Source organism: Elaeis guineensis, chromosome 2 (assembly GCF_000442705.2).
Source record: "Elaeis guineensis isolate ETL-2024a chromosome 2, EG11, whole genome shotgun sequence".
NCBI classification, from domain to species: domain Eukaryota; kingdom Viridiplantae; phylum Streptophyta; class Magnoliopsida; order Arecales; family Arecaceae; genus Elaeis; species Elaeis guineensis.
This window is the reverse complement of record NC_025994.2, coordinates 16,570,265-16,592,315: the sequence shown is the minus strand read 5'-3', so window position 1 is coordinate 16,592,315 and position 22,051 is coordinate 16,570,265. Positions and strand designations below refer to the sequence as shown.

General features: G+C 37.2%; 1 protein-coding gene across 1 annotated transcript; it reads right to left on the bottom strand.

Annotated features, from left to right (window-relative positions):
- Positions 1–4,791: 4,791 nt before the first annotated feature.
- On the bottom strand, positions 4,792–20,945 carry LOC105059469 (ubiquitin carboxyl-terminal hydrolase 25). Its single transcript, XM_010942771.4, has 10 exons — positions 20,417–20,945; positions 19,805–20,315; positions 19,641–19,716; positions 19,441–19,533; positions 9,804–9,890; positions 8,836–9,686; positions 8,468–8,596; positions 5,404–5,535; positions 5,160–5,303; positions 4,792–5,040 (listed from the first exon to the last, which is right to left on the bottom strand). The coding sequence occupies exons 1-8, from the start codon at positions 20,586–20,588 to the stop codon at positions 5,415–5,417; spliced, it is 2,040 nt and encodes a 679-aa protein (XP_010941073.1). The 5' UTR covers positions 20,589–20,945; the 3' UTR covers positions 4,792–5,040; positions 5,160–5,303; positions 5,404–5,414.
- Positions 20,946–22,051: the final 1,106 nt, after the last annotated feature.

The window sequence follows — 22,051 nt, the reverse complement described above, 5'->3', positions numbered from 1 at the left end:
ATGCTTGTCATCGGGCAAACTGCGGCGTGGCAAATCATGGCAACTGACTTATGGTTAATTGGTTTGTTTGTCATGAGCGTTTCATTTTATTTGAGCCCAAAACTTGAAAGATAATGAATTATTTTGTTTATCAAACCAGTGGAAGTTTACAGATTATTTTTACACTCTTGATTTCAATAAGATGAAACATGTTCAAATTTATACATTTACATTAAATTGCTCAATCCTAACCTTGCTTAAAACATATACATCTGCTTAGAATTTACTAGGATATAAAGCTCAAGCCTTTTCCTCTCCTTTTCAGATGAGATGGACCAGCAGAATCTAGTGGGTGCTGGGTCACAGCAAGAGCAATTGAAGCCTCGTTGAAGTTGTTACAATTTCCTTTTTCCATCTGAGGATTTGTTAGTTAAATCTTTGTACTATATTTTCTTAGTTGATAATTATAAGTTGGAGTTTTTCCTTTTATTGAGGAGAGGGTGTTGGATTGTATGATTATTATGTTATGGACTTTAGTTTTTGTTCTATTATTTTGAACACTTAGATGCTCAGATGAACCTCAACATGTGATGTGTGCAAGGAGGTATGTTTCAAGTCTTGTTAGCTTCTGTATGGCCTAATCCCTGTGGTTGTGCAGTGTTGTCACATGCCTATCTTGTGAGGTGGGCTTTCGTCGAGGCATGAACAATTTAACAAGGATCCCTTGACCTTCAAGGTAGCATGATTCTTCTAACAAGAATGGACTCCTCTTTAATGATCATCATTAGCCAAATAAAAGGCCATACTTCTGTTAAGGAAAAGACTGAATTTTATTCACAGCAATCTAGGAGAGTAAAGCACACCTAACAGTTGACCATGATATTTACATCCATACAGAGAGCTAATAGGCATGCTACAATAAGGTTGATTAGATTTGAAGAGAAATCTGATAAGATGAAATTTTAGGATTGGGGTTCCAAAATGAAGGTCCAAACTATTGAACATGGTCTGCTACCTCTAAACTATACAAACAAAAATTTTATTTATTCTGTAGGCTTTCGAGATTATGCATCGCAATAATGGATGGTAAAAATAGAGGTACTCTTATAAAACAAACGGTAAGCCACATTAATTTTAGAACAGGTAATTTTTGCCTTCAGAACTTCCTATAAGAAGTGACTGTCCTTTTTTGTGCAGCATGGATGCACGAGCTGAATATAAATCTATATGCTGATAATTTATCTTTGATGCTACATTATATCAACAAAATCCTTTATCTAGAATAGGCTTAGTTGGACAGGAAAATAATAAAGCTACTTGATCACAATGGAGCATCTCAAAGCCACTTCAATAGTTAGAAACTTAGAATCAATTTAAACTTTCTACTTTCATCTTTCTTCTGGGTTTTTGTAGTACATATGTGGACCTCAACATTATCCTTCCAGCTAATATCCCTTTTATAACTGCAACCTAAGATAATCCTTAGGGCTGCAACCTAAAATAATCATTAAGACTGAAACCTTCCTCAAATATTTGGCTCTTTTTTGATTGTTTGCTGATTGGTCATATCATGAATGCCAATATAATCCGATCCCTCCTCAAGAGCAAATTTTTGAATGTTGATGGTAGCTCATGTCAATTTTTCTATCCACCCATCACCCTCTTAATGGATAATAAATGCTTCATATTTATTAAGTCCTTGCATTCTGAAAATCACTTTTATAAAATGCCCAAATATCTATCGTCCAATGATTACTCTTTCAATAAAATGAAGATCTAAATTCAGAACTAGCATATTATACCGCACACAGTAATAAAGGTTAACAAGAGTTAAGGTTTACTTAGTATGGTTTTCATGCATCCTCATAATGCACATGATATGCTTGGTTTGAAGGTCTTATAGTTGGCATGAAGATTGTTATGACTGCTGATTTAAAAGAACAGTGACGTCCTCTAGTCTAGTGTTGTAAAGATCACGAAGGGGTTTCATTTTAGAAGTCCTTGAAATGAGGTTGTTTAGATGAAAAAGAAGGGTGACAGGGGGAGTTATGTAAAAACAGAAGAAAACTTGATTAAAGAAAGAATAACCAGGACAGAAAAGAAGAGAGTGAGAATCTATACTATCATCAATAAGCAGTAAAAAAGCAAAACGATCCAAAAAACCAAGAAAACCTAATCAAGGAAGCATGCATGCACACAGAATATATGTATCTAGTGGATGTTTGTGTTGTGCGTGTGCGCGCGCACACACACATGCACACAGAATATATGTATCTAGTGGATGTTTGTGTTGTGCGTGTGCGCGCGCACACGTGTGTGTGCGCGCGCGCTTGTCCAATTATACATATTCACACACACACACGTGTGCGCGCGCGCTTGTCCAATTATACATATTCACACACACACACACACACACATACAGAGAACCATTAAAGAAACAAAGAGAAGCGAGGAGTCAGTAATTGGATAAAGCTTCAGGGCGAGTAATTCAGAAATAGCATCCACAGACAGCGTGCAAGAGGGATTTTTTTTTTCTTTTCTTTTATGTTATTTTTTGTTTGGTCCATGTGTGTTAGGGGTGGGGTTGAGGGGTAGTACCTACATGTCTACATAGTTTCATAAAAGATTGATCTTCCATATTTCACAAAGGAAATCATTATATAGTCCTTAAGGCAACTCTAAAAGGAAAAAAGGAAAAAAGGAAAAAAGGAAAAAATGGGAAAAAAATACTGATCTAGGGCTTACTATGTGGTATGATCACCACAAGTATACAATATGAATTACTCTCACCCCTCTTGATATACATGATAAGAACAATGAAGAATACAATAGAAAATAATGATAGAATATATACATGCATTACAGTCCACAAGCTGCCTCTTCAAACTACACTTAAGGTACTTATTAATCACCCCACGAGAGCAACAATTTCTAACCTAGTCTTGAGGTCTTTCCGCTTTATTTTGCTACAATATTCAGTCTTTATCACAAGATTACCTCCAAAAAATGGTGCAACATGCTAAAGCAGAACCTCCATCTCATGTAGACCTAGCCCAGGAAGCATCAATGCAACTATCAACACCAAAATGACTATGCTTGTAAACAACTGCATAAACAAGGATCACTTTTTTATATAGTCTTAAGGCTCACCATGGTTCGTCAAATTAAACTCTAGAGGCATGCACAGATTGGAATTATCTTCATGTAACAAAGATAGATCGATATGTGGATTTGCATTATCCTTTAACACATTGTTACTTGTTTAACTATTGTAATTAATTTTAAATGTTGTATCATAACTGCCTATCAAAATCACCTTGTGTAGCCTCATATACTACTGCCCCTCTCTTAACCCAATTCATTAGATTAGTGTTTCAATGCCTTAAACAGACAAGTAATTTCTTTAGTCTTACCACACGTTAGATTGTGTAATGTGTATTAACCACACTAAGTGCAAGAACATACTATGTTACTTGTTGTACTTGAGTATAGAATGGGCAAACATCCTCCATAATGAAGACCATAAATCAGTAGGAAACTTTGCAAGCTTTCCCTTGTCCAAACTTAAAATTTAAATCCTGATACCATCAGGATCTTCTAATGATGATTTATATATCCCCATCCAAAAGTAGAGAATGTTAAGATAAAAGTTTCATATTTCATGTATAGTTATTTACTAGTATAAGCATTGCTATAAAAATTGGGCACTATGGCCAATATAGCAATTTTGGCCCAAAAATATCATACCTGTGGTAAATGGCACTTGGATATGAATCACCTGATACATCAGGCGAAAACCTGCTATAGCGGCTGCCATGCAACAGGTTCAATGCGAACTACTTATTCCATAGTGCACTAGACCAGTTTGATTTGGATGACTCAGATGTCTCCGGTTCTACTGCTTAAGCAAACCTCCTAGAAGTTCCAAATGATGATTGATCATTAAGATAGTCAATTATCAATTTGTTATTTCATTTTTCGTTTAGATTCTCGTGAAACCTTAATCTATTGTGATGATGGCGGTGAATTATGCTATATGATAGTAGACATCTTTCTTCTCTGGTTCATGTCATAGATATCCTTATGTTATGGTTAAGGTGATTGTGCACATTTTTATCTTATGAATGATGTTATCATGTTTAGTGGATGATGATATTTCATAGCAGATTATGGAACTTTACATCATATGGATGTTGACATGATATTTAGATATTAAGTGGATGGTTATTTATAGCTCGTTCCTTGATTTTATATATATATATATATATTGACACTTAGAAAAAATATTATTATATTTTAGCTCCTTGTTTTGGGTACATAGCGCTTGCTATAGCTCCATATGCTATCCACCATCCAACCTTTGGGCTTTTCTATACGCATGCTATCTGCTGTTAATATATTGAGCATGATATAATTCTAATGCTGATAGCTTAATGAGGCTGCCCAAGCAAGATCTCCATGAGATTGAAGGCTTTCCAGCAGCTATTGCACTTTGTAGATCAAAATCTTGTTACAGAGAGTTAAAAAGGCAAAACATTGTGGCAAAACTAAGTGTAAGGCTAAATGGAACAATTGAATGTCCAAGAAGACTTGGAATACATGAATTCAACCAGACACATGGACCAAATCTGTAATATGTATTCCAGTTTTATAAGAAAATGAAATGCCTAGAAGATGATCTCACTTGTGAATTAGATATATATTTTAAACAAATCACATTCTCTGCCACTGAAATTAATGTAGAGTAATCATGAGGAAAAATTGGAGAAAGGCATAAGAAGTTCAAGTAGAGATAAGCCAAAACCTGCATAGTTCATGTAACTCAATAAACGTAATTATATTTAAGATACTGTGTTCCATCCTCGTTGGAATTAGAAAAGGGAAAAAGGAGAGAAACTCTGCCTCTATGAATTGAGCATCAGCAACATGACAAAAAAGATATCTTACACAGCACTGTAACTTTGCACTCAATCTCTTCTCGCAAATAAAAGTATCAGCCTCAAAAATGTAAATAGCACTGACAGATGTAGTGATGAAGTCAATGAGGTTTCTCACATGTTCCTATTAAAAAAAAAATGCTGTCAAGTATTAAAAAGCTGTGACAATGTTTAATCATGGTATTGGCACGTGCTATCTATGAAATTTGAAATAAAGTACAACATTCAAGATTTAACACATACCAGCAGTTTCTGCATTCCAAAAGAAAATTGGGATTGAATTTTGGATAAAGACAATACAGACCATACATCCAGTCCAGCAGCAACCAAAGGACAGCAAAATTAATGCCTATTTAAGGACTTCTCTTCAATTGATATGACAGCCTTCTGAAAAACCAATTAGACAAAAAGAACAATGGAGTAAAAAAGAAATTGTTTCAAAATATAGATATACAATTTGGTAGTTTGCCCAAGATAGGTAGCATACCATCAGTGGGACTAAGTGTCCCATAATAATTTCCCATTACTAAATGATTTGAAACGTTTAATGAAGTGCTCTCTTACTGATTCTGGAATTTGGGAGTTAAAGGTCTTCCTAGCATCAAGTACCAAGTGCCTCCTGCATTACAGTAAATAGCAATGTCAGCGGAAATCATTTAAATTGAGAGACTTGTTGCACCACCATACTTTCTAAAAACATCAAACTATCTAGATTATATACTAAAGGATGAATAAATGTATTGCTCTAAAGCTTCGATGCACTTCCATAATTTTCTATTAGAAATTAACAAAAATGGTTAATTAGGAAGTCAACAGTATTGAGATCTGGCTGACAACAAACTTCTACAAATGTTACATGAGTTATCAGACCTGACATCAGGCCCATGGCTTGAAAGGTTAAAACTTGATAATGGACACTGTTTTGACAGGGAGATGGGAGGTGGAAAACTAGCCTCCCTACAGTAGGCAGCTGACAAGTTGCCCCATTCTGCATCTATGGCTCAGGCTGATCACGTTTACTGATTTCCATGACTTCATATATGTGGCAGTACTGGTAAGGAGGACTTATGGTTGGAAAGCATAACAAAAGCCACACACCTACAAGCAGAAGCCAAGGTTACTAAATTGCTTGGCGGGTTTCATGAGACCAGTGCTCCACTTTAGCAGCTGGCGTGCATGCTACACCATGCAGAGCTCAACTTCTACAGGTGTAGTTAATTCCTTCCCCCTTTCTACCTTGCCTGCTTGGATCCATTGTGCTCAATCACTAAGCATCTAGTCTTTATTCCTTTCATTATTCCCATATTCGTGACGGGACAATGGTATAGCTGGTCTTCAAAAGAAAAGTCCTGTAGCTTTTGAATTAAAGAAAGCACTTCCTTGAAAAAATGTCTTTGACAATATTTTTTGAGAAGTGCTTCCAGAAAAAGTAAGAAAACCACTTTCAACAGGGGCTAGAAAGTCTAGCTTCTAGCTTCTTATTTGTGATATTGCACCTTCACTTTCAAATATAGTGAGCTCATCCACAAAAAGTAATTCTATGGTATGTTATTACCAAACAGCAAATGTATCAAAAAGTGCTTTTTTTTATTTAAGATTTTAATGAATGTGATTTTCAGAATGACTTTTTAAAAGCCAAACGCAAAAACAAACACACCACAAGTATAATGCTTGCATGGTCAATCCAACTTATGAGATTTAAATATAGGTGTAAATTGCAGCTAATGTTGATTATCAAAAGACGTACTTATTATTTTTATCATTGATGCCAAAATGTTGATTATCAAAAGACATGCTTATTATTTTTATCATTGATGCCAAATCTAGTAACAAGTTGGAAATCTAAAGAATCTGGTTTGGTGAAATACAGAAATATAGTATGGCATTCCTCAACAGGAAATTATAACATGAGCAGGGAGCAGGGCTATGCTACAAGATCCATAAAAGGAAACATAAACAAAACACTGGAATTTTGTTGCCAGAGGATATAATCCTCAACATTAACCTAAATTAAAATGGGTTGGTATTCTGTGGTCATTTTGGATTAGCAGGAACAATATATTGCTAGCAATTGTTGGATACAATTGCTTATATAATTCCCAAAAATAGTTCGTAATTTACTATTTGCCAAGAGTTAGTTTATCCAAAGCCAGTGGCAGAGGGAAGAGAGCACTCATAAGGGCATATGCCCCCCTGGCTGAAAGAAAAACCCATACCTCCCATATTATGTTTTTCAGTCTGTGCCCCCTCTAAAGAGTAAATCTACATGGTGTGGCCCCCTTGGTTCTCCTCTAACTGGGGCCTAGGAGCCCATTCCTTTAGCATCAATTGAACCTCTTCTTTTGGGCCCTATCCTGCTGTCCCCCCATTCATGTTTTCAAATTTATCAAGACGCTTTCCTAATTTAAAAAATTTCACAAATCGCTAGAATATTTAATAATGAAAAAGGACTTCAATTAGATCTATAATCCCTTTACTGTCTAATTTATCTCTGTTCTTGTGCTGCCTGGGCAGGTTTACTATCCTCCCTTCTCTCTCTTTTTTGAAAAAAAAAATCAAACTTCTTTCTCCCCTCCCCCCCCCCCCCCACACACACTCCCTTCACCAATCTTAGGCAACTAAACCTTTATTTACCTGAACATGGATTTAGGCTCAGGTCTTATTAAGTGTTTTCCTTGCCTTTTGTTTCTGGAGAGCTTATGAAGCTGTTGCTATTTTGTGACAGCAGGTCAATTGATTTCAACAAAACATTTTTCAAAAGCTTAGATATGGATTTTAAGCCTTGCACAAATCACAGTGAAAGATACACATAGGAGCACAATATATATAAAAAAAAAGGGGCACCACTGGAACTTATCTGCTGTTGACAAAATATTTAATATTGTTGCTCTCATGTTCTATGCATTTATATTATTTCTGAAATTTGAAAGATTAATAAGTTTTTTTGTCATTATAGTGTGTTTGTTTTGGGGGCGGGGAGGGGGGTGGCAAAAGCGCGCGCCCGCGAGACAGAGAGAGAGAGAGAAGATATCCAGATCTTGCTAATATGCCATGGCATTATCCCTCAAAACTGACTGCATCATTGGTTGATCAAGGTGTGCAAATCAACTTTTCCTTCTATCTCTTATTCATCTCTACAACATCAATTATTATTTGATAATATAATCTGTTATTTGCACTTATGCATGTTTTTGAGGCTTCATACGTACAGACTAAATTATAGCAAAAAGTGTAACCAATAGAATCATGAGTATATTTTTAGAAGTTAAAATATTTAAAAAAGACTTGCTTATAGTCATGAATTTAATAACATAAACAAGATCTGATTTTCCATTTGATCTATCAGTGGTTTATAGTTCAAATAATATAATGTATTTGTGCCCCCTATACATAAAATTCCTGAATCCGCCCTTACACACAACAGCACTGAAATTAGTTACCCTTTTCTAATATTAAATAAAGGCACAGAGATGATTTCCAAATGAAAATGTATAAAAAGACACAAGCATATAAAATTTTATATTAGTTGCAGAATGAAGCAGAACACTTACTTTATAGAACCATTAACATGATCATCCATAGCTGCTTGTAAATATGACTTCTTTCTGGTGCGCATGAAATTATCCACTTCATGAACCCAACCACATGTTTGTAGCTCTGAACGGGCTTCTTTAGCAAGCCTGAAAAGACCACCAATATGATTGATACCAGAAAAGATTGGTGATACCATGTAACAGGTGCTAACTCTTGCAACATTAACCAAAGAATTATTCGGAAAATGTATATGATGCCTTGGAAAACCATAAAGGAGCATAGTGGCTAAATTGCCAATGCAAAAGTAGCAAGTTCTCTTCTTGCAACAAATAATTGTCAAAAGAAAAAAAATATCATGCTGGAGTAGCAAGAAGCAGAGACTTACACTTCTTTAAACTTTTCAAGTTCCCCTATAAACTGCTCTTTAAAACATGTACTCCGAGTCCTGAATAAAACATCTTCCCTGGACAAATTGCTAGACTGTTTGGTATGTTGTACTGAATTTTCAACTCTGTCACTATCACATGATTTTCTCTTAAATGCTGAGACACCAGAGTGGCATTTAGTAATCATGCGGCTGGATGAATTGTCACAATCAAGATCTTTTCTCACAGCTTCCACACCTTGGACACCATTGTCCTTGTGTACTTCCACTTTCGAAATACTAAAACACCCATTTCCATCTGGTACTGACAATGTCTGTGCACTACCATATGTCACCGAATTAGAAGAAATGCTCTCATCAGCAGCATTATTATAAGGTTCTGATGACACCTCAACCTTATGCATAACTTTAGTTTCATTGGAAGAGCTACATTTAGGTGCCTTAGAATCCTTTGGAGCAGAAACACTATTACACACTTCAGTGCTGTCATTACCATTTGAAATGGCTCTTTTTATCCCGAGGTTCTTCAAGTTAATGTTCTTGATTTGTGGATTTTGTGATATCTTACCATTCTTCAACATAATGGAACCATTACTTTTAACAGAAGAAACCCCATTTGGCTTTATTATCGGAGGCTTCAAACCCTCCGCAGACTTACTGCTTAGTAATACACCACTTCCATTGGAATCCAAAGACTTCATAAAATTGCAGGGAGAACTAGTTTTGCTAGATCGTGGGCTTTGATTACTGCGTACATAGAACAAGATATAGACTTTCTGAGACAAAACCTCCTGTGTGCTTGAAAGTGAAACATGAGCATCATTACAGCAATACCAGCGACCGAAAGCATCCTGCAGAAGATAATGTGAAAATTGAGTCATTTGTTATGCAGATGCATCAATAGGAATGAAGTACAAGTTCAAGTACTTGAAACTATATAACGATGAAAAAATAACAACAGGTGAGACCTTGATGTATGCATAATAGTGTCCAGACTCAGGTGAGAAACCTGAATGAACGATGCTGCCAAAAAGGTTATATTCAGGCTGCGAATCCTGCATTACCATGATACCAATGATTTTGTATTAGAAAATATCTTACAAAAGAAAAAGAATAATGAAAGATAGTTGTTTGTTGTCAAAGACATGAAAGATCAGCCACCTTAGTTCAATTAAAAACCAGTAAGTCTAAAGGATATAGATACAGATTTCCCATTTTAATGAGGCAGAGTAGGTGAAGTCTAAACTCCTTAAACAGAAAGACTGTTTGCCAAACTAACACTTCAGAAAATGGACATGGACCCCAGAGAAGGTAGGGAAAGGAAAACAGAAGAACATGAACAAATAAAAGGGGAAACCCAAAAATCGAAAAAAGAAAACTTGCAGAAAGCAGCCACATAGGTACTGATAACCCAAAATTTTGTTAGGCAAGCATACAGCTTTCAGAATTCAGGAGTTCATTTCACCCTCTACACAAATATCCCAATGACTCCTTCCCTTTTTTATAACAAATCCTTTTAATAAGAAGGTCAGCAGCTTTCGTAAAACCATCAGCCTCAAAGGTATTGTATCAATTTGAAAACTTCTAGTACACCAGGCATTTGGTCCCTCCATCAGAGATGAAACTAAGGAGAGGCTCAATATTCATCCATAGTCACTCCATTTCCAGAACCTAACATCATTCCTTTCCTATCAATCTCTATCCTTCCATAATATCCAACATTCCCAATGAACCTAAGGGCATGTTGGTTGGGGGGGTTTGGACTTTGGAATGCGAATGGGAATGAGTAATTCCCATTCCAGCTATTTGGTTGCAAGGAGTCTCATTCCCATTCTGATTCCAAAAGGAAATCGGAATGTTCTAATCCCCACAAAATCCAATCCCTACTTTCCCCTAGTATTCAAATCCCATTCCGATTCCAATTTCAGTGATGAACCAAATGCATTGGGGGAGATGGCCATTCCAATTCCTATTCCAAACCATTTCGATTCTGATTCCAGTCACGAACCAAATGCACCCTAAAGCTCTTCTCCCTTCAGATTTCTCCAAACCCTATAAAATAGCTGAGTCCTCTATTGCTTTCGTCGATATATCCAAAATCCCATTCAACATTCAACAGACCAGATAGCTAACATACATTCAATACCACTTCATTAGCCACCTCTTCCCAACTTCAACTTAATTCTGACACAAATATTCCCCATCTTTAAGGTTCAGGTAAACAGAAAAATCCAATAACAAAATGTTGTACTGGCTCAAAGAGCCTAGTGCAGTTTTTAGGTTTGATCCCTGCCAATTACCACAGTTGTCCAACATAGCCATATCCATACATCTTGCAGTTTTTGGCTCCAGGCCATACTCCAGCATAAGACTCAAAACACGATAAATTAGATGTCTGCACACCAATCCAACTTGTGTTTGCTACATGATACCCTCCATGAATAACTTAGTTGAGTTAGCCACTCCTGAAAGTAGAATGACGTAAAAGCGAGGAGCACCTGAAAGTAGAAACTACCATTAAAAAGGTTATTCTTCTGCTCAACAAAAGCAACATTTGTTTCACATTTCAGGGGCAATATCTTTTATTAACAGAGTTCTACTGTTTCATTCTAGAGAAAAGCCAAAGGGAAGCTTATCCACTCCACTCCACGGCTAAATATTTGCGCCCTCTCATTCACCTTATCATCCTCCCCATCCATATCCACCAAGAATGTCTTGAAGATATCATTAATGCTCAAAATATGCTCATAGAAGCATAAGATCATCTTGACATTCAAGACATGATCAAATAAATCATCACAAATGGCCCAAAGTGTCATCGGCAAATGTGTCCTCTTATTTTTTAACTGAAGTGGGTTACTTTCAAGATTAGCAATGCAAACACTACTATAAATTATTATTCAATAATTCTTTAGCCAAGAAACAGGAAAGAGATCATGTCACTAAGGCAAAATGCTCTCATTTCAACCAAAAAAAAAAAAAAGACAACACAAAACTCATAAACAAACTCGTATACATTTTATATAAGTTCTCTCAAAATCAAGCTTACAAAATTAACACAGCTTCTTCAATTACGACTTTGACTGATCTAAGAATGTCACCAAAAATTGATTGAGGAAGCCACAAAAATAACTACTTGTGAAAGAGAACATGACATCAATGCACAATCTTCTCATTCCAGAGAACCAAAACAGAACAACTCATCCGCATTTGAACTGTGATATGTCAAAATCAAGCTCACAAAAATAACATGGCCTTTTCATCAATCAAAACTTTGAGCAATATTAGAGAGTTACCTAAATTTGACTGAAGAAAGGCCACAATTAACTACTTCAGGGAAAAATCTAGACAGCTAACAAAAATTCCCATTCAATCTCAACAACATAAGGTTGTCTAGTCCATTAGTAGAAGGGGCTATTTCATTGCTAATATTTATGAATTAAAATGGAGGCATCTGCGTTGGCAGTGCCTCCATCCACCACATGTCGTCAACATAGATGCCTCCATCTGCCACGTCTCCCACACATCCATTGCAACTCCTTTCCATCAAAAGACATCGCAAATTCTTCTCCTCCTTCACCGTCCCTTCCTTCTCACTTCCTGAATCCAACACGTCAAAAACTTCCCTCAAATCCCTCTCAGTATCAAACAAATAACGAAATCAACCAAAAAACAAATCCCTAAAAAAAAAAAGTAAATATGATTCACACAACCGATCAATTAGACAACCAGATGCAATGATGGTCAAAGAAACTCGCTTGCTAATTCAAGAAGAAAATGAATCGATCAAGAAATAAAAAAAAAAAGATGAGAAAAACATGGAAAATCAACGCCCAACAAATCAAAACGGCTTTTGTTCACCAACGAATCGAGATGGAAAACACGAGCAAGATAGGGACCTAGGAGCGTAGGAGGAGGATTGGGGAATAGGTGCGATCAAAGAGCTCCGACGGCATGGAGAGCAAGGAACAATGCCGTGGTTTCTGCCTTGGTCTATGCACCAAAAATGTTTTTAATTGGGGGATCGGGAGAGGGGAAAATAAGAAGCCAATAAAAATCCCAACAACAACAAGAATGGATGAAAAAATACTTCCCATCAAGTGTAAAAGCCTTCTCTTCTCTCCCTTCTTTTTCCCCTTACATTTGTTTAATTTTTTGGTGTTTAGTTTTTCTCTTAGACTGTGGACCGGTGCATAGTACGCTCTATCTTGGACCCACTACCCAAACAAAGAAATTATTGCATGCACCAAGTCCCACTGAAACAGGGCAAATCCTGGAGCATATGCACAGTGCATGGTGTGCAATTAGGAATTGGTGAAATACAAGGGGTAGCGTGGCATGTTATCCATCGTGGGATTTGACGTGGTCCAATTGCACCTTGTGCATGCACTATGGAGGCCATGTTTGGTGTGAACAGTTGTGTCCATGGCCACATTTTCTCCTCCGCCGAATGCTCTGCAAGGATGTCTCGCGACAATCCTCAACGGAGCAAGTCCTTTGGTTTTACTTAGCTTTACAAGGTTTCTTCTCGGATCTTGACCTCGTAGATGAGACTGAAGGATGAGATTCGTGGCCTTGCAAGCAAATTGCTGGCCGACAATGCCCTCAGAGATGGTGCGAGCTTCCAAAACGGAGTCGAGGCCCAAGCCGCGGAGGTACAAGTGGGCACCAATACGCTCAATCCAAATAAGGTCCCGGCTCTCCAAGAGCCTCTTGAGCTCCACCATGGCAGCAAAAATAGAGAAAAGAAGAGCAAACGAGCTCCGAAGGCGAAGAGCAAAGCAGAAAAAATGAATGCTAATACGGAAAAAGGGCGAGGGTTTTAAGAGGAGCTAAGGGCATGAGGCCCATGGAGAACCTTAAATTTAGAAAAAAAAAAGTTTTTAAATAGCTTATAATCCACACTGTGCACAAAATATTTTTTTATTATTTATTATTTTTGAATGCGTATAGAATAGATATTAATAAATCAATAAAATTGAATATTTTTTCAACCAAAAATCGCATCCCGTGCATGGCACGGGGTTATAAGCTAGTATTTATGAATTTAGGGGCAATAGAACCCAAAATTCTAATAATTTTAGGAAATTAGATGTTTGATTGACATGTTAATTTGGTTTCAATATCATGTAGCATGTTCTAGAAGATAAAAACTAATGCTACATTTGATTCACATAATAAGAGCTTGAACAAAATGGAATTTCATCTTTAGGAATCATTCAATGTTTGGATTGCCAATTGGTAATAGAATCACATTGCCTTTGGAATCAACATTCCCTTAAATGGGAGAATTGTAAATCCACTCTTACATGGGAGAAAAGGTCATTCTTATTACTATGAAAAATGAATTATATTTTTTCATATGTAGCATTATAATCTAAAATGGGAATGACTGACATCTTTGGTATATATGACATAAAGTAGGAATGCCTGATATGATTAAGTTTTAATTTTAACAAATATCACTAAATTTTGTATTTACTTTAGTAAAAGATATACTCAAAAACAAGTATAAAATTAATTTCATTCTAGAATACAACTGACCAAATTAAACATTAGAAAGGAATCATTATTACTTTCCAGTGCATTCCGTTTTTTGGCACTGATGCATTTTATCATTTTGTGCCAAAACAATAGAATATTAATATTTTTTTCTTAATTTCTCATTTTCCATTCTCATCCCGTTTGACTTCTATTCCTTTTCATTTTGATCCCTGCAACCTTACATTGCATAATAAGGAGGACAATGAACCACATAATGCTCTCCTTGCTTACCTAGCTTACCAAAGGATTGGTTACTATCTTTTTTCCTTATTTCTTATCAACAAACAAAACCCAGCAACACCTAATCCCTTTACTAGTTTGAGCTTACACAATACTTATCAATGACTTTGTATCATGTCTTATGAATCCAATTATAGCTATGGCCCCAACCAGGATGAGTCAAATGTGTCTTCTTGGTTGGGGAGTCACGGTTAGCCATTTTAGCAATTTTATCAAATTTAATGATGCAATAGTAATGTGATCGACACCAAGTATAGGAGATATCACTGCTAAAACTGATTCACTTCTTACATTGTCCACATCCATCTTCTTATTCCTTTTCTTTAGCTTGCAGTGATGTGATCGGCACCAAGTATAGGAGATATCACTGCTAGAACTGATTCGCTTCTTACATTGTCCACTTCCATCTTCTTAATCCTTTTCTTTAGCTTGAGTACTGGTGTAATTGATGGTTACTTAAGGAAATAATTCTATGCTAGGATGATCCTAGGGCTGAGCAGATGGTGGTGGAGAAAGATTCGATGATGGTGGTGACCTGGCTTCAGGGGGCCCATGACCAAACGGTGTCGCTTCATCCCTTGGTGCGTGACATCCAGAGTTTGCTTCTAGGGTGCCCTTCCTAGGTGATTCACTACACTTATCGCGTGGCGAATAGTGCGGCGAATTGGGTAGCTTCTTTTGTTGCTCACTACTCTAGTGGAACTTAGATGTTTCTTGTTTGCCTTTGTCCTTCTAGGACATTCTTTTTTCTGATACTCTGGGTTGTATTCATACTAGGATTGTATGAAGTAACTGCCTTATCAAAAAAAAAAAAAAAAGGAAAGAATTCTATGCTTTGCAAAGTTGGATGTCCTATGGTCTAAAAGAGGATAGACATACTACAAGCAATGCAGCATACATGTTTGACTGGCATAACAAAACAAACATTCAAATAAGATTGTTAAATTTATACAATTGTTGCTGAGTATCTTTTCCAGAATACACAACTACCTAAATGAGTTGACATAACCTAAAAAAACCTATTGTGTTGAAAGTATTTCTTTGCCAGCCAAAAAGCAGCCAACCTTAAGCCTTCAAGGAAGTGCAAAAGTCTAAAAACACCCAAGTTTTTGAATTTATTTTTCATAAAATTGGGCAACAAGATAGCCTGCACGAATTTCTGCCCCAACAAAGGATTGGTCAGTCCAATTAGTTTATATCTCCCTCCAAACTCATAAATCTTCATCATAGCACTTGATCAAGTAAAATTCCCTTTCTCTAAAAGGTGTATTGTTATGCATTCCAGTCACTATCACTAGTTGTTTCGCTCCATGTCTCTTCCCTTCCAGATTAATCTGGAGAATGTCATGTTCATCAATTACATCATTCAATTCAACATGTATGTGCACTGAGATAGAAGGTACAAAGTACAAACAGCCAATAAAATGTAGGGCATCCATCACGAAAATCACTGCCAAACAAGTTCAATAAAATGCTTCAAGTCATAGTCATATTACTCCCCTAATTATTAGAATGTCCTACAATTATTCAATTTTTTAATTTGTGAATGGTTATCAGAATTAAATTTTGGGTAATTGAATTAGTGTTTATAAATGGATCAGAATATATTCATAAGATACGCGTAGAATATTACTTCATGTCTGCCATGGTGAGCATAACCTAGCAGTGTTACAATTTATTTCTAATTTCTTCATTATTTATGTTTTCGGTATTCTTCATGAACTCTAAGGAAAATTCTATAATTTCCCAAATGTTAAACTTTTTTACCTTAGGCATACCATTCGCAAGAGCAAACTTGCAACTACCATCCTCCAAATGTCCCAGCAACATGCTATCAGGTTTGTACACTTGATTATACTTTTCACTAGTAGATGATTTTGATGGTCACTAGTAGGTGATTTTAACATGGGTTGTAGTTTACAGATATACGATATTAAGGATGAATAGTTGATATAATTCAACAAGAAATTAACATTTTTTAAACATTACTCTTAAATAAAACTTGTTGGCAGCTAATGTTCTATTCATTAGAAATCTTGCAAGACCAGAGCATTTTTTGTTATGCAACCCTAATCCTCAAATAACACATCCAAAAACCCAATAAGAGGCACCTGTTCATATCATCAAGATAAACTGGTGGAATGCATATGTAGCCAAACTTGGATAACAAAAAGGACTTTGACATCCAATAGTCTACACAAAACACCTAGAATTATGTCAATATTATGCCTAGCTATGCTAATAACATACTAACAAATCAGGAACAACAAGCATTGCCCCAGTAGTATATTTAGATGTTGTCAAAGAATATGTATGTATATATGTATGTATGACATCCAATAGTCTACACAAAACACCTAGAATTATGCCAATATCATGCCTGGCTATGCTAATAACATAATAACACATCAGGAACAACAAGCACTGCCCCAGTAGTATGCCCCAATAGTATATATGTATGCATGTATGTATTGTATGTCAAAGAATAAGTAATTAATCTGTGCGAAATGAGAATTCCTCAAATTTTCTTGTCGACATAAATTCTATCGGGCTCCATTTAGATCAAGGTTTTACGTCCCGGCGGGATAGGGGGCGTCCCAGCTATCTCATCCTGTTCCTGTGAGAAAACGAGACCGGAACAGGGTCGGGACTCCGAAATTCATGCATGCAGGGAGAGAAGAAGAAAGAGAGAAGAAACAAAAATGAAGAAAGGAAAAAAGTAAAAGGAAAGAAAGAGAAGAAAAAATGAAGAAGGAAGAAAGAAAAGAGAAAGAATAAGAAAAAGGAAAAGAAAAAAAAAAGAAAGGAAGGGATAAAATGAAACAAAAAGAAAAGGAAGGAAGATAAAAGAAAAAAAGAAAAGAAGGAAAAAAAGAAAAAAAATAAAATAAATCAAAGAAAAAGAGGAGATAAAAATAGGCTAGCTACCAGAATGCATGATCGGAACAGCTATCGGGACAGGACAGGATAGTTGGGCATCCCGTTCCATAAAGATACCGAGACATCTCCATCCCATGGGATTTAAAATCTTGATTTAAATGTTGAAATATAAGGTCAGACAAAGGAGAGCTCACAATGAAAGAGATAACGGAAGAGAGGATCAATCAGCCTGCTTATTCTCGTTATTTTCTATTTTTCAGGGATAATATATCCCATCCCTAGGGTGATTTACCTTATCCAAGAAACAAGATATGAGATCCATGGGTTGCCCAAGTCCTCCAACTCTTCCACTACTACAACTTTTTAAACTGAAACTCCAGCCACTATATCTTGTCGCTTGAGTAATGTCTTGCAACATCCAAACGGGACCTTAGGTTGTGTTTGGAAACAGAATAAGTTAATCTAGAGAAAATGCTAGAATAAAGTATTCCTAGGTTAAGTGGGATAAATGGATTTGGAATGCAAAAAGTGGTGCACAAACAATTTAGAAATACATTTTGCCCTTCTAAAAAGGTGGTTTAACCCAAGCGCTCCTATAAGTGTGTGGCTGAAAAAGGATGAAATAACAGGGTTAAATGGCTCATTCCCCCCTCTTATTCCACTCCTCAATGCCTTAAAGATCTGGGCATATGATAGATTTCTTTCCTCATGGCTATTCAAATAACAAATATACAGGTCTCGTTGTCAATACTATTGGAAAGAGTGAATTGGCTTTTCCAGTTTGTTGATATTTCTTCCACCTTTTGCCAATTTGTTAAACCAATTCTTGTCAAATAAAATTTAATTTAGCAGTAAATAAATGTAATTAACTGGAACAAACTTCTCCTTTATCCAGCAGCCATATTTGTTCGCCCATCACTTTTACCATGTAAATATTATGCTCAAAGATCTAAAAGAAAAACTTGGTCACACATGATTCTCTCTCTATCAGGGTTCTAAAAACCATGGGACGACCCTATATTGATCGTTGGTCAGTACAGCATGATTAATGACATGAGGTCCATATCGATACATAGTTTAGCCAACACATCTAGTAACCTAGTATCATATCAAGTAGTACAAGCAATACACAGATCGCAGTTGAATCCTTGATCCTAACTAATTCACAGATTTTTAGAGGTTTACTAAGAATTACCACTTAACCAACTGATGTTAATATAACCAGATTAAAAATTTATAAACCTTTTCAGCCTTATGCCTCTAATTTACCTAGCTATCTTAAATAATTGCTCCCATTGGCCTCTCTCTATATTCCCCCAGGCTCCACCCTTTCTCAATGTCTCCTCCTTGCCTATGCCCCACGTCCTACAACCTATGATAGCAACCTCACATTTATGAGGCCTCTTTCTCCTCCCTCCTAATCTTCAACATGCAAAGCCCCCCTTTAATAGATGCTGAGCTTATCGCTTATGTCTATAGATATGACACCATTTAAATATCACTGCTTCTTTTTAGCGAATATAAATTTCTTATGTCTATAATAGTTCTTCTTCTATACTTCTGCATTATTCTTTCTTCTTTAATAGGATTAACATGCATAGCATGTGCATCCAGACTAGTAAATTTTAAGGTGCATATGCTAGTGATTTCCCAAATGACCCATTTCTCTATTTGATACAACTTGAACATTCCACATTTCTCAATGCTCAAATATGATCCAACTACATACTTAACAATACACATGAGCAAGATGCTTAAGCTGCATTCATCATGTAGAATAGTATTCGTACATCAATATTCTAGCACTCCACCAATTAATAGTGTTCCACCAGCATTGCATTACTCATTCCTAATGACCCCATCTATTTGTTCATTAGAAGAGACTGACAGACAGCTTCTAAGGGAAAAAGAAGAAAGGCTGCAAAATGGGGTATGACAAACCTGAGTTGCATTGTACATAAACTTTGAAAGAAGTAGAACCTCCTCGAATTCAATGTTCCGATTGATCTTCCCACCATGTATGCCCTCAAATCTCTACAGAGAGAACACCATTGCAAAACCGTAAAAACCTAGACAATGCAGAAACCAGGAAAAACAAAAAAAAAATCAAAGGCGATATCACCAGATAAATAAACAATCACCTTCAGCTGGATGACAAGTACATTAGGTGCTCTAAGAATGAACATCTGCTTTCTGGCCACAGATAGCTTCTTACACCTGAAACATATCACAGAATTCCAGTTAAATCGCTACATCCACCAATGAAACAAGTAATGGAATATCCGTATCAACACAGCTTCCTTACTTGCCGCAGCTATACTTGTTGTTGCCGTCAAGAACCTCAGGCTGAAAGAATCGAGCGAGGGCATCCTTCAAGGAGTTGCTTTGGAAGAGGTCGAGGCTGATATCCATGATCTCGTCGGTCTTGTTGGACTCCCCCTTGCAGGTGAGGCACTTCACCTGGCTGAGCAGCGCACCGCCGAAAATATCCATCATCACCGTGCCGGCCCCCTCCGCTGCCTCCCCCAAGCGCTCCGCCGCTGGCTTGGGGATCCCATTGGGGGCATTGCCGGAGATGGCGGCGAGGCGCTTGTGGAGCTTGAGGGAGGTGTTGTGGCAGGCGTCGATGACGTACCGGAGGAACTCGTGGGCGTCCTCCTGGCGGCCCCAGCGGAAGTGCTCGGCGAAGAGGGTGAGGAATTTCTGGATCTTGGAGGGCGGCTCGAGGGGCCCGTCCAGGCTGAGGGATCGGGCGATTTGCCACTCCAGGATGCAGAACGGGCACTCCTTGTCCCGGTTCGTGAACACTGACTTGCCTGCCAAGAAATTTTTCCCCAAATCAAGCCATAAAATCCGTCTTCGAATCGAAAGCAGAGGAGAGTAAGAAGGGAAGAAAGAGAAGGGAAGGCTCACTCACAGAGGGAAGAGTGTTGAGAGGCGAGGCAGAATTGGGCGAGGGGAGGAGTATACGTGAGGCACTGGAGGACGCTGTTGAGGTAGCAAGTGTTGCCGAGGTTCTTGAGGCCGAGAGGGGGCCCGGCCTTGCGGCGCTGCATGCCCCGCTGCTGCCAGGTCATCTGCAACGCCATCACCACCGCCGGCCGTTGCCGAAGCCGCCGCCGCTGCTGGTGGTTGGCCTTCTTCTCTTTCTTGCTCCGATCCCGGCGCCGGATTCCTCCTCCTCCTCCTCCTCATCCGATCGCATCGTCTCCTCTGGCCGCCTCGTTCTCCCCACCTCGCTGCTGCCGCCGCCGCCTCGTCTTCTCTTCACTTCTCTTCTCTTCTTCGGGTGCCGCCGCGCGGCGAAAGAGGGAGGGGAGAAACGAGACGGGAGAGGGCGCAGTCGTAATAATAACCACCCCTTCGGGTCCGGGCGAGGAAGCGAAATGGAAAAGAAGAGGCCACGGCCCTCGGTAGGTAGCGTATTTAAGGACGGGATCTTTGGGCCAGGAGTCTTTGGTACTACCTGCCCTTAGCCTAATCTTATCTCTAACCTGGTTTTTGTTCTCCGGTTGCTCCTCTCCACCGGTCTTGGTACTTTCTTCTTGAGTTTATGGTTATGTATGTGGTGAAAAATATTTTTAATACTGCTATTCCTGGATCTCAGGCCAGTCATGATTTCATTTATCAGTCTTCCTTATCATAATAATGTCTTTATTTGCTCTCTCTGCACGAATATTTAGTAAAATAATACTATTAAAAAAATCTTTTAATTTGAAAGACGTCGTTTGACGAGTTGATGGGCCTGAACTCTCCGATAAAACGCGCTTTGGAAAATTCTCCGTGGACGGCGTAGAAAATCTACTGTAGGCACCGAATTATCTCATTAATCAACGCATCATTGTTTTTCAATACATATTTAATATTTATAATTTTATTTTTTTATTTAAAATTTTAAATAATAAAAATATTTTTATTTTTAAAAAAAAATATAATATCTTATATCTATATTATGATTTTCTGTACGATATTATGATATTCTGTGTGCGCACAGAAAGTCATAATTTGATAAAGGTATCATAATATACCGCATTATGTCATAATTTTTTTTAAAGAATAAAAATATTTTCATCATTTAAAATTTTAAAAAAAAAAATAAAATTACATACATTAAATACGTATTGAAAAGTGGTTGGACAAAAATATCCCTTCCACATTACGATATCGAGGTATATTATGACATCCTACGTGCAGAAAGTCATAATTTGACGTATGATATCATATTATACTAGAATGTCATAATTTTTTTGCCATATTATGGCATCCTATATATAGGAAATCATAATATGCCAGTATGTCATAATTTTTTGGGCCATATTATGATATCCTACATGCAGGAAGACATAATTTGATGCATGATATCATAACATGCTATAGGATGTCATAATTTTTTTTGAAGAGGAGGGATATTTTTATTATTCAAAATTTCAAATGAAAAAATGAAATTGTAGGTATTAAATACGTATTGAAAAATGATAGTTATATAGATCAATTGAACAAGATAATGTATTTTACATCGAATTTTTTACACTGTTCATGGTGCACAAAGAAT